Raw genomic sequence first — 14,117 nt, 5'->3', positions numbered from 1 at the left:
TTCAATTAAATATTTTATATTAATTTCTTATAATATATTAATTTAATATATAAATATAATATATTAATTTCTTATAAGCACTTAATTGAGTTTATTGACATTATAAAAGCTGTCCATATTTAATATATACAGCTTGATGAGTTTGGACACAAGTATTTACCTGAAGTCTTTACCACAATTTATGTCATAAAACTATCCATCCCTTTCAAAAGATTCCTGCAACTCTTACATTTTTTTCTTTTGATAAGAATATTTAACACAGGATCTAACTTTCTAGCTAAAATTTAAGTATATAATACACTATTAAATGAAACTTTTCTGGATATCATTTTTCCTTCAGGTGGTAAGAAGTTACCTTTTTATACTCTGTTATAAGAGCTTGGCAGTGATAATCTGTTTGACTACTACAAGTTTGAGTAGTTCTGAGATGCTCATGCATGTTTAGAGGGATCATATCTGTGTTGTACTTCTGAAATATTGCTAAACTTTTTGGTTTTTCAAGTAGAGACTAATGTTTTACATTGTTTTCCATCAAAATTAATCAATACATTATTTGTTATTATATTCATAAAATCACATTATTTTCTATTCAAGTAACCCCTTCTATCACTATATTATTATTTTTAATAAATTTATTTTTATTTATTCATTCATTCCTTTTTATGTAGTACCTATTATTGAACCCAGTGCCTCCTCACACTACTAGGCAAGTGCTTTACTATTTAGCCACACCCCAGCCCCCTACTATATTATTTTTTAATATGCTCTATGGTGAATGCTTCAGGTGCTGTGCATGGACTGAAGAAAAATACTATAAATAAATAGAAGGAATACCAATAGAAGGGAGCAATCAGAGGAGGTGAGGAAGAAAAGAGGATGTACTGGGGACTGAAATGAAGCAAATTATATTCTATGTATGCATGATTATGTCAAAATATATACTGTCTTATAGCCCTTATATTCATGTTGGGAGAAAGAATATTAAATATTTACTTATGTCCTACATGATTACATTTTTCTTATAATAATTTTAATAACTTCAGATTATTGAATCATGCTATGTTCCCAGCTTTGTTTTAAGCACTTTGAATTTATTATTTAATTTCATCACAACCCTAGGTATCTTTATGGTCACCATTTCACACAAGAGGAAACTGAGCTCAACAGTGGTATGTACCTTATCTGGGATCACACAGCTAAAAGACTGGCACAGACAGGAATGAACATCAGCTCTCTGCCTATGCTTTCTTTTCTTTTCTTTTTTTTTTTTTTTGTTGTTTGTTTGTTTTCTGCCTATGCTTTTAAGCTTCATGTTACAGTGGCTGTCTGCATGAGTTCCCTATGCATGAAATAAGGTAAACATAAAAAAATAAACTGTTCTGTAAATTTCTTTTTAAGAAAGAACCATTTATAGATGATATAAAGATTGATTAAGAGTTACTCAGAAAGGAAGAAGAGTTCACAGGGGTTTAGACAAGAATGAGTCTTAACAAGTTGAAAAAACTGAAAGAAGGCTAGTAGTGAAAACGGGTAATGTGATTGGTGAGATAAGCATTAATACATAGTAGGAGCCAAAATATGCAGGTCCTTTGAGGTCATCTTCAAAAATTAAAATGTTTCTTAATTGATCTAGAAATCATCTAACAGGCTTTAAAAATATCGGTGACATAATTTTATTGAATAGTGTAATAGTGTATGTAAAGGCATAAGATTGAATGCAAGGACTAAAGACTATGATTTGAATTAGGGTAGTGGTGATGAAAAATTCTAAAGGTAAGTGGTTAATTTGGCATTCAAATTTATCAATTTTCTTATAAGGGAGGTATTGAGAATGAGAGATAAAAAAAATGGAGCGATATAAATGCCAGATACCTAAGAGCAACAGTTAGATCCAAGGTGCCATTCGCTAACTAATGGAAAAAAAGAGCAATACTGTTTTCCTCATTCTAAAATTAATCAAACAGTTAGCTTTTACAGGGGAGTTTAAGAACTTAGTAAAAGAAGATCTTCACTATATCAAGCTAACTAGCTTTATAAAACATTGTAGGGCGGCTGGGATTGTGGCTCAGTGGTAGAACACTTGCCTCGCACGTGTAAGGTCCTGGGTTTGATCCTCAGCACCACATTAATAAAAATAATAATTAATTAATTAAAGGTATTGTGTCCAACTACAACTAAAAAATTTTTTTTAAAGAATTGTAGAGTCATATCATTTTAGTACCAGATCAATTCCAAACTTTCTAATTTCCATGTGAGAAAGTTTAGATATAAGTTCAATATCGAACTCTCCAAGATTACCTATATACTTAATCAGACATGAGAAAAAAATCTACAATTAATCAAATTTCCATTAATATATAGAGAAATTACTTCTTTCTTCTGTCTCCTCTTCCTCCTCCTTCTTGTTCCCTCTTTCTCTTGCTTTTTCTTTCTTCATCTCTTCTTGTCTCCTTCTTTTTTTCCTCCTCCTTCACCTTCCTTTTCCCCCACTTCTATTTCTTCCTTCTCCTCCTCCTATCCCCCTTCCTACTCCTCTTGTTTTCAATCTATGTTTTAAATATCAAAGGACAATGGACCAAAGAAATTATAGTTTTTCACATGGTTTTATTCTGCTGGGCTTCTCTGACCATCCTAAACTGGAGATAATCCTGTCAGGAGTTGTCACCATCTTCTATTGTATCACATTGATGGGAAACACAGCCATCATTCTTGCATCTCTCCTGGATTCCCGCCTCCACACACCAATGTACTTTTTCCTCAGGAATTTATCTTTTCTAGATCTGTGTTTTACAACCACCATTGTCCCTCAGATGCTGTTCAACTTGTGGGGATCCACAAAGACAATTAGGTATGTGGGTTGTGTCATTCAACTCTATGTTTACATGTGGTTCGGCTCCATTGAGTGCCTTCTCCTGGCTGTCATGTCCTATGACCGTTTTACAGCTATTTGTAAGCCTTTGCATTATTTGATAATCATGAACCCTCGTCTATGTCTCAAGATGATTGTCATGGTCTGGAGTATTAGTTTGGCCAATTCTGTAGTGTTATGTATACTCACCCTGAATTTGCCTAGGTGTGGAAACAACCTTCTTGATCATTTCTTGTGTGAGTCGCCAGCTATGGTCAAGATAGCTTGTGTAGACACAGCAACAGTAGAAATGTCTGTGTTTGCTTTAGGCATTATCATTGTCCTCACACCTCTCATCCTTATCCTTATATCCTATGGCTGCATTGCCAAAGCTGTGCTAAAAATGAAATCTAAAGCTGGCCAACGCAAAGCAATGAATACCTGTGGATCTCATCTCACTGTTGTGTTCATGTTCTATGGAGCTATTATATACTTGTACCTACAACCAGGTAACAGTGCTTCCAAGGACCAAGGAAAGTTCTTTACCCTCTTTTACACCATCATCACTCCAAGTCTCAACCCCCTCATTTACACCTTAAGGAATAAGGACATGAAGGATGCACTGAAGAAGCTGATGAGAGTTCACCATGAAGCTGGGAAAGTAAAGAAACATTTGAAGAGATCTATATTAGAATAAATAAAGTAATGAAATGTGTTTTCTAATTGTCTTTAATTTTTATGGAGCTAAGTAATCCTTAGATCATAATGATGAATTAACATAATACTTCTTATTTGCAAACATTTTATTAATGCAAGCAATGTTGTAACATACTACTTAGTTTTTGTGCCTTTAATCATGGGCATCTGTATAGGAGAAAAGGTCATTAATAATTTATATTTTTACTTTACATAAAAGAAAAATGTAAATAAACTTAAATGAATTTTCTTCTCAAGCCACATAGAAGCAACTTCAATTATCTAGTTTTTGTATTTTAAATGCAATGCATAATCATCATAAAGACCTGCACACACAGTTTCATATAAATTTTGGTTTGTATGTTAAGTAATAAAATATTAATAATTACTTTGCATATTAAGTCTTTTCTGATATTTACTTTTATATTTATATTTTGGTGGGGGGGTTCAGACAATAAATTCTATCAGCTGGTAATTATCTTAAGCACTTTGTGAAAATTTTTCTCTTCAGTCAATGAAAGTTGACATTAATATCTTGAGTAAAGCATCTTTGTAATTTAAGTCTTTAACTTCTGTATCATGATAGATATCGTGGAAGAATATTTCATGATAGAAATAAGAAGATATTTACCAAAGACTTTTTAAAGGTGACAGCCCAAACTAATTCTTTTCTCCATTATTTGTGAAACTTTATTATATGAATATCCTAACATTTCAGAAAGAGAATATTACTAGTTTGAAACCAGTTAGGCTTTTAGTATATATTTATGGAATAAGAAAATTAATGTGAATTAATGCAGTATTATTTTTATAGTGTAATTTTATAAAATGATACTATTGATTTCCATTTATGATAATAAATGGTATTGGGGGGGGTTGGAAAACTGTGTTAACTTTTAAATTAAACTTTTTTCCTATGGTCTGATACCTATCTCTAAAAGTTAATAATTATATTCAATCTAGACAGAGTTCATTAGATACATTTCTAGAATATAAAAGTAACCTAACATTTTATTCTCTACACTATGTATATTTTAACATGTGTTCTTATTCTTTTTTGAGGGGTGGTGGTAGCGTACTGGGGATTAAACCAAGGGGTGCTTAACAACTGAGCCACATCCCCAGCCTTTTACTTTTTTATTTTGAGACGCTGTCTCGCTAAGTTGTTTAGGTCCTCAATAAGTTGCTGAGGCTCACCTCAAATTTACAATCCTCCTGACTTATTTTCCCAAAACACATGTTCTGACTCCAAGATTTAAAAGCAATGATAGGCGAAATATCATTTATAAACTTCAGTAACTAAGTAAACTAAAATAAATTACTTATATACATATGGGAGAACATTACATTTTATAGTATCTTTTTTTTCCTGGATACCTAGTTTTGTTTTCTTTTTGGTTTGTCTCTGTGGCATTTACTATGCAAAATACAGCATTCTTAATGTTATGGTTTGGATCTAGAATGTACCCCAAAAGGTCATATGTTGAAGATTTTGTTCCTAATGCAGCAAGGTATATAAGTGGAGCTTTTGGAAATCATTTGGATCATGAAGGCTTGGATCTCATAAGTGCATTAATCCACTTAATGAATTAATAATCTGAATGGATTATTGGGAGGGGTACTTAGCTGAAAAAAGCAGGAATATCCTGGAAGTATTTTTTGCATCCAGTCCCATTTATGTTCTCCCCCAAACTATTTTCTTCCTAGCTTCCATGAGCTGAGCAATTTTTCTCAGCCAAGCCCTCCACCATGATTATTTTGCCTTGGATCAGCTGACCATGCACAGAAACTTCTAAACTGTGAGACAAAATAAATCTTTTCTCCTTTAAGTTTTTTTTCTCAGGGATTTTGGTGACAGTGATGAAAAACTTAAAATACTATTTTGTTTTCCCTAAATGAATGTATATATCCAAACAATTTCATTAAATTACAATAAATCCTTTAAATATATTGAGCTTTGAGCTTACACAAGTAAGCTCATTGGTGGTTCTATAAGTTAATATGCCTTGCCTCATGCTTGTAGAAAAATATATATCCTAAAAAGGCTAAGTAGAATTATAAATAATAACAATAATAATTACTCTCTATACTGAGGAGTTGCTCTTCTGATCATGGCTCACATCATTATTTATGAAAATTTACCTCACTTGCTCTAGTTCATCTAAAGTCAATGATCTATTATGACTTGGTCAATATTCATGAAGGTGTGCAAAGTGCCACAGGAGTAAGAAAACATCATGCCCATATTTGACCATGATGTGCTATAAAAAATGTGTAAAATTAAAATTTGCCAGAAAATAAGTGTCATGACAGCTGTCCTTGTCATGATACAGGGGGAAAAAGATGAAAAGAAACACAGAAAGAGAAAAAATAGGGAAATAATGAATAAAGAAAAATATATGAAAGAAACATTAGAACAGGATGCAGGAGACCAGAATTTGAATCTTATCTTACCTTGAGAAAAAAAATAACTCAATATTCTCAAGGCTTTCTTTTCTTAAATTTAAAGTCAATTACTAAAATAACTTTCCTATTTTCCTGTCATGTTTTTCACTGTTGCTATATTTGGCTTCACTATCTATCTTTTCTTTCATATTGACTAAAGGCTATCCAGAACAACTGGTAAAGAAGACCTATTGTGTAGTGGGAAGGCTTTCTGATTTGTGACATTGCTGGGATTCTAGGCTCACTCTTGAAGCCAGAGATGCTCTTAAAGTAAGCAATAACAAATATGACAGAATTAAATTAATTTTTTGCTTCCTGTTTCCTCTACTGTAAATTAAAATAAAGCATTACATAGGAGGACACAGGAACAAAGATACCAGCTTTTTATGTTGGGAAAGCCAACATTGTATGATAACATTGGAGGTCATCTTCTGCTAAGCAACCTAAATGCTAAACTTGGGATTAATTACAGATCAAAGGTTCTTCAGAGTAGTAGTACATAAATCCAAATTAGAGAAAATTGAAATATTTTCGGGAGATAATATGGCACTTGAGATGCTTTAAAAATTCTCTAAGATCTGAATTTGGCAGAAAAGATCTACATTAAGAAAGTGGCAAAGTCACAGAGACTTAAAAACCAGCATGGACATAATTAAAACAAAGAATATAAGTAAATAGCTTCATGGAAGTAAAATGGGTTGTCAAATGAAGACTAGATTAATTAATCAATAAGTGAGGATGTAAAAACTGCCTGCTGTAGGGCTGGGGTTGTGACTCAGTGGTAGATCCCTTGCCTTGCATGTGTGAGGAACTGGGTTTGATTCTTAGCACTGCTAAGAATCAATAAAATAAAGGTTGATCAACAACTAATAAAAATATTTTTTACAAAATGCCTGCTATGTGGTAGGCACTGCAAAAAGTTACCTCATGCTATTGAATTTTATATGGATAATAACAGAGAACTATGATTTTGTGATAACAAAGAGAATATGATAAAGAAGGAATATATCATTACCCAATCCTCTTTCCACTGGCATCATTTATTAATCACTCAAGGAATTATGGCTGAAAACAATTCCAAAAAAGAAAGAATTGAATAAATTTCCGTGAATACCAATGAAACCAAATGTCATGAGAAACTTATTATACATAAGGTGGTTTTGTGTAAATAAACTAATGGATTCACATGAATTTTCAAGTATATTTACCTAATGAATTTCTGTGAAGAAAGGTTCAAATATATCTGGCTATTATATGTGCATATAATATTTGTATGTTATATAATATCTATTATATATGATATATACTTGACTCTATATGTGGTATATGGTTATGTGGCTCATGATTATATAAAATACCATTATATAATGTTTATATACATATTATATATTATATATGCTACATAGAGCATATATAATTTTATATATATATAAACATATATACATATATATAACAGAAAGCCCTTGGCCGCCATATATACAAATATATACATGCTATTTACAGTATATATAATATGTTATATATGTGTATATCTATGTTATATATATGCTATATGTAATATATAGATATTATATACACTATAGAAGAAATATATTATTATTTATTGAGCTCAAGGTTAATTTATACTTCTTTATTTTAATATATAACTTTGCATTTTGGTGCCTGTGAAATATGTTAATATGATCAAACATTAGGATGCTCAATCACATTAACTTTTAAGTAAATTGCTTTAAGTACTAAACATTGTTCAAGTTGACAGTATGACGTATTGAAAGTATCATAATAAATTTTAAGAATAAAGTCTTTGGAAGCCATTTTCCAGTTAGAGAGAAACTTTGATACATGAATAAATCTCTGCAGCCAATGTTTTAATATTTATTTCAGATATCTCAGATTATATGAGATTTAATCCTCTTCAATAAATAATTATGATTATAAATCCCCCAAAAGTTGAAGTTACAGTACTATATTAGATACTTTATATAAAGAGAATATAAAGAAATTATAAATACTCTACAAAATAATTATTTCTCACAGAGTTGTTTCAAAAATATTCCCATTCTCCTATTACAGATCCTTCAGTGATTGGCAAGTAAATTCTCATTACAACAATTTGAAATCACAGACAAATTTAGTTAAATATTTTGAGTCACCAAATTCTGAAAAATTAAAGACAATTCCTACTCTAACACATAAGAACAAACACAGACCTTGGGACTAGTCCACCATGGGACTTACTCTCCACTTAGAGGAAAATGTCTTCATATGCTGATGGTCAGAGTTTTAACATAAGGAAAAATAAATTTCATTGCCAGCAAATGTATAGCTAAATAATAACATAAATTAACCTCAGGTTCAATAAATAAACATTATCTATGAGTCAGCTTAGGCACCACAATGATATCATTTACCCGAATCATACTTAGGAAAGTGGTACAGCTAGAAAAACACTTATTGGAAATGCTTTCTTGATTTTCTCATGAATTAAATATTACAAACTTGATTCATTTTTTTTCCCAACTAAATGTTTCACAGGTTTGTTCTACAAATATATTTTTTCAACTTATTTGCTATCTTCAGTTCACTTTAACTCACTAACTTAGTTGTGTCACCTTGAGCATGTTATTAACTTTCTCTGAATCTTGGGTTCCACATCTGACACTGATATAATAAATACTGAGTAAATACTAAAAGCAAATAAGAAAAAAAATACACACACACACACACACACACACACACACACATAAAATACATGTGGGTGGCCTTCATGGGCAGTTAGTAAATTTTCTTCTATTTACCTATAGTCTTAACATGCACACACTGGTTAAAAAAATAATTTTTCAATTCTGTAAATTAGAGAAATGAATTATCATGAAAATATGATAATTTACATGAATTTTGTTGTTGGGAGTCACCCTGGCTCCAAAGACTAACTTCCCCATCCCCCAAGAAGAGCCGTCCAATGGTGAGCCTTGCTTTCTCACATGATCCTGCGTCCAGTGGTGAGCCCTGCTGGCTCACATGATCCTGCATCCAATGGTGAGCCCTGCTGGCTCACATGATCCTGCATCCAATGGTGAGCCCTGCTGGCTCACATGATCCTTACCCACCAATCAGACTAGCCCTGCTGGCTCACCTGATCCTTACCCATCAATCAAAAAGCACCCCATGCATTTTCTCTGACAACGAGCCTTGTTCGTTTTTTCATTGGTGCCGAAACCCGGGAAAGGGAAATGCCTTGCTGCTCGAGGGCCCCCTCTCTCAAGGCTTGCCGTCCTCATCCACTCTTTTGAGTGCTGCTACTATTCGCACAACACTGGCTCTTCAGTAGGTGAGCTCCTCTATCGGGTATCCAACTTCAGACGGGATATATGCAGGGGCTTTGACCATGATTGTCCAGCAAACCTCTGACGCCCAATCTGGAGAAGAGAATACACCCTGCCATGACCTTTATGGTCACAGTGGACTCTCTAGAACCAGGTTCATGCGTGGAAGGTCCTGAGGGGTGGAAGAACAGGCCTCTCTCTCTCTCTCTCTCTCTCTCTCTCTCTCTCTCTCTCTCTCTCTCTCCCACCCTTGTCCCTCTCCTGACCATGAGGGCCTCTTCTTCCCTCCCTGCAGACTTCCCCTTATTAAATTCTGCACACAAGATTGGCCTTATAATCAATTAGACAATCAAAGTCAATGGCCCCCAGGAGGATCCCTAGATCCTGCAATTCTCAGAGATCTGTTTAACTTCTGCGAGTGCTCAAAAAAGTGGAAGGAAATGTTGAGGCTTTTTCTCTTCTTCATTCTCACCCCTACCTATCCAGCAGATGAACCCCCTCCCTACTGACCTCCTCCATCAACTCCCCCTGCTCTCCATGACACCTTTAGTCCCCCTAAACTAGGTCCTGCTCCCTAGTCCCACAAACCATGGCCCCTTTAGGAGAGGTTGCTGGACCTGAGGGCATATTCTGGGTACATGTCCCATTCTCTATGAATGACCTCACACAACTAGAGTGAAGGTTGGGCTCATTCACCACAGAAGAGAGTTTCAATTGGTCCTCCAGGCCTCTAGCCTCACTTATATGTTATTGGCTAATATTCTCCTTCTTGAGGAACATACCAGAGTCTGGGAACTTGCCAGAGCCCATGTGGATGAAACTCACCAAGTTAATCCAAATCACCCTCTGGGGCCACTTGCTGCCCCAGATCAAATTCCCTACTGGGATAATAATGCACAAGCTGACATACAGAGTAGGGACTGATTCTCCACACGTATTATTGCTGGGCTCAAAAAAAGTGGCACGTAAGGCCATCAATTTCCAACAATTACAAGAGACCCCCATCGGAATTTCTGAATTGGCTTACGAAAGCCCTTTAGCAGTAACCAAGATCCCAAAACCCCAGATGGCCATCATGTCCTTTTGACATATTTCCTCTCACAGAGCTACCCCGACATCTGGGCCAAACTAAAAATGTTCAAACAAGGCCCTGCCACACCCCAGATTGAAAAATTTCAGATGCTTGCCCAGGCCCTGCAGGGTGCTTCCTTGAGTCACCACCCATCACCAAAAACCACCCGGGTGCCTGCTTCAAGTGAGGCAAGGACGGACATTGGGCCAAGGCATGCCCTGCACCACACACTCCGTGTATTCCATGCCCAAATGTCAACAACAAGGTCATTGGGGCTCTGACTGTCCTAGATCCCATAGGAGGCCTATGGCCAGGGAACCCTCCGACCTTCTGGGCATGGCAATCAATTGACGATGCCTTGGGTCCTTGTCCCGGGCTGTAACAATTAATAAAAAAGAACCCAGTGTGTGGATTCAGGTGGATGGACGCAAGGTTGATTTTCTCCTTGACACAGGGCTACCTTCTCAGTCCTGACATAATTCTGGGGGCAAACAGTGCCATCCACCTCTCCTATTGTCGGGGTAGGAGGAAAGACCATCTATCCAAGAAAGACTCCCCTATCAGTCTGTTCCATAGACAACTTTCCATTCTCTCAGATGTTCCTAGTTATGCCCCAATGTCCAGTTCCTTTACTCAGCTGAGATATTCTTTCTAAATTCAATACAACAATCAACATACGGGCTCCTGGCATCAGTCAGGGCCCAGAATCAGCCTGTTCTTCTTCTCTGGCCCTTTTGGCAGAAGACTGGCCATTCTGCTCCACTTGTGAGGCTGATATGAAATACCATACTAATCTGGTTGACCCGATTGTATGGGATACCCACACCCCTCCACCATTTCCTGCCCACCAGTTAACATTCATCTCAAAGATCCTAACAGCTTCTCCAAACAGGCTCAATACCCCCTGTCCACAAAAGCTCTTCTGGGCCTACAACCTATTATTCAGGACATTCTTAGCAAGGGGTACTTCAGTCCTGCTCATTCCCCTTACAATACTCCCATACTAGTGGTAAAAAATCCCAACAGGTCCTACCTATGACTCATCAACACCTCTGTTAGGCCCATATATCCTTTGGTTCCCAACCAATACACTCTGCTGTCTCAGATCCCCCACACTGCCACCCACTTCTCAGTCATAGATTTAAAGGATATCTTTTTGCTATTAACCTGGACTGTCCTTCCTCAGGGATTTCGAGATAGTCTACACCTCTTTGGACAAACCTTGGCCTCCGACCTCCAATCTTTTCACCCCCAGTGCCCAGAATCCTCCCTCTTGCAATATGTTGATTATCATCCTGCAAATCTCTTTGCCCACCTGCAGGGAGGAAAGCACCCCACTACAGCCTTTAAGGCTATGGTGGCCCTCAGGGACTCCTTCTTTGGGCAGATTCGAAAGTCCTAGTCCTCTCACCTTAAGACTCGGCCACTGGAGAGATGCTTACCCTCCCCTTACCCTCCCCTCTTTCTGGCCCTGGGAGTATCCAGCCTCTCAAGGAGGGGTCCTGAAAAGCCTTGGCCAAGGTCTTCCATGGCTCTGGCTCCATCCAGGAGGAGAGCTTCGACTATCAGGATTCGGTGACAACCACTCTCTGTAGCTCGAACCTGCCACTTACGCACTCCTGATTTTTTGGCTCTAGCGGGGATGCCTCTTTTGCCAATAAATCAGTTTCCTCCTTCTCTGCATCCTCTTCCCTCCTCCTTACATGGGTAATGTGTCCTCTCTGCCGGTCGACTCTCCCCTACAATGCCTCTTGGATCAAATGTAGCACCCAGGCCTGGCCCACTTATCCCTTAGAAAACCAAAGCAGATGGCCCCTTTTTGGGTCCCTGGATCCCTCCATTCTAAGGGATCTCTTCCAGTCTTTCTTCTTGTTCTGATCCAATCCTGCTCTCTGCACCTCTTGTAAACCTCTACAAATTCTTCTAGCCCATCCAAAGGGCACTCAACAGATGACACAGTTCTCCTACTTAATTTCTTGGCCTTAAAGGGATATCAGACCTCTCCACAAAAGGCCCAAATAGCATGTATCTAGGGTTATCTATCTCTCAAGGGAAAAAGGCCATTACAGTAGACAGAAAACAGCTTATTGTGTCTATACCCACACCAAAGAACAAAGATGACTCTCTTTCTTGGGTTTGGCTGGGTACTTCAGGGCCTGGATTACTTTTTAATTTCTCCCTCCTCACCAGGTGCTATATAATCTATCCAAGGGCCCCCAAGATGAACCCCTACTCTCAGTGGTAGGGAAGCCCTTTAAAAAGGCCCTCCTCTGGGCACCTGCCCTGCATCTCCCCAACCTCTCCTGACCCTTCACCCTCTATATACGTGAAAAACAGAGACAAAGACTGGGTGTTCTGGGTCAGGAATATGGCCCCACATTTGCACCAGTGGCCTACCTATCAAAACAGCTCAACCCCACTGTCAGGGGCTGGCCCCCATGCCTCAGAGCCCTAGCAACAGCCCATGACCTCCAGAAAGAAACACACAAGCTTACCTTTGGCTCCCCGCTAACCATCTCATCTCCTCACCATCTAAAGGATTTTCTCACTTACAAGGGGCTACAGTCACTTCCTCCTTCCAGGGTTCTATCCCTCCTTGTCTCATTCCTTGAAACCCTGCCTCCCTCCTCCCATCTTCTCCCTCACAAGATCCCATCCACAAATTCCTGGAAGTATTAGACACTATTTTACCCTGCCCTCCCACTATTTCTGAGGGATCCCTGCCCTCTTCAGACCTCGTCTGGTTCTCAGATGGTAGCTCCTTTATACATGAAGGGGTTAAAGTAGTGGGATATGCTGTCATTTCCCTCTCATCCATCATAGAGGCAAAACCTCTCCCACCCGATACCACCAACCAACAAGCTGAACTCATAGCTGCAACAAGGGCATGCAAGCTAGTGGAGGGAAAAACCCTCTCCCTATATAATATGTCTTCCATATCCTGATCTCCCTCCCACACAGCTATTTGGAAAGAAAAGGGGCTATTGATCACCAGAGGGATGGCAGTCATTAATTCCACACTTATTTCTGGCCTCCTACGAGCCCTCAGGATGTCATCCCAACAGGGAGTAATCCATTGCAAGGCCCACCAAACTGACTCCTCCCTTACTACTATGGGGAATTCCAATGCTGATCAAGAGGCTCTATCAGCTGCCCTACAGAGCTTTACCTCCTCTCGGCTTCTCTTCATTACCACCAGGGATTGGCCCAAAGATCTCCAGCAACTCTTCCAGTTTCTTCACTCTCTATTTCATTCTAGTCCACAGAGTCTCACTACTTTCTTTCACTTCTTTTTCACCCTTTCCCCACGTGAGAAGACCCTCCTACAACAGATCACTTCCACTTGTCAGATATGCCAGAGAACCAATATCAATACTCCATTAAAACCTAAACCTTTCCCTTCTCATCAGGCCCGCGGTCATACCCCGGCTGCAGACTGGCAGATTAATTTCACCCACATTCCCCGAGTAAAAAACATAAAATATCTTCTTGTATTGGTAGATACTTTTTCAGGATGGGTTGAAGCCTTTCCCACTTCTAACAAACAGGCCTCTATGGTAGTTGATCTATTGCTTACTCACATAAATCCCCCGTTTTGGGATGCCCACTTCTATCCAATCAGACAATGGCCCAGAATTCACCTCACAGGTAACTCAGGGACTGGCTCACATGCTATCACGCCCTTGCCATTTCCATTGCCCTTACCATGCCCAGGCTTCTCGAAAGGTTG

The 14,117-nt window shown here is 37.9% G+C and overlaps 1 protein-coding gene across 1 annotated transcript; it reads left to right on the top strand.

The window, feature by feature from the left end:
* Positions 1-2,570: 2,570 nt before the first annotated feature.
* Positions 2,571-11,789, top strand: LOC308649312 (olfactory receptor 2W1-like; the record flags this gene model as incomplete). Its single annotated transcript, XM_081294938.1, has 3 exons — positions 2,571-3,509; positions 10,420-10,575; positions 11,574-11,789. The coding sequence occupies 3 exons, from the start codon at positions 2,571-2,573 to the stop codon at positions 11,787-11,789; spliced, it is 1,311 nt and encodes a 436-aa protein (XP_081151064.1).
* Between the last annotated feature and the right edge of the window lie 2,328 nt (positions 11,790-14,117).

This window comes from Spermophilus citellus, assembly GCF_964194105.1.
Source record: "Spermophilus citellus genome assembly, chromosome: 5".
Classification (NCBI taxonomy): Eukaryota; Metazoa; Chordata; class Mammalia; order Rodentia; family Sciuridae; genus Spermophilus; species Spermophilus citellus.
Note: the sequence above shows the minus strand (reverse complement) of the source record. Positions and strands in the feature narration are given on the sequence as shown.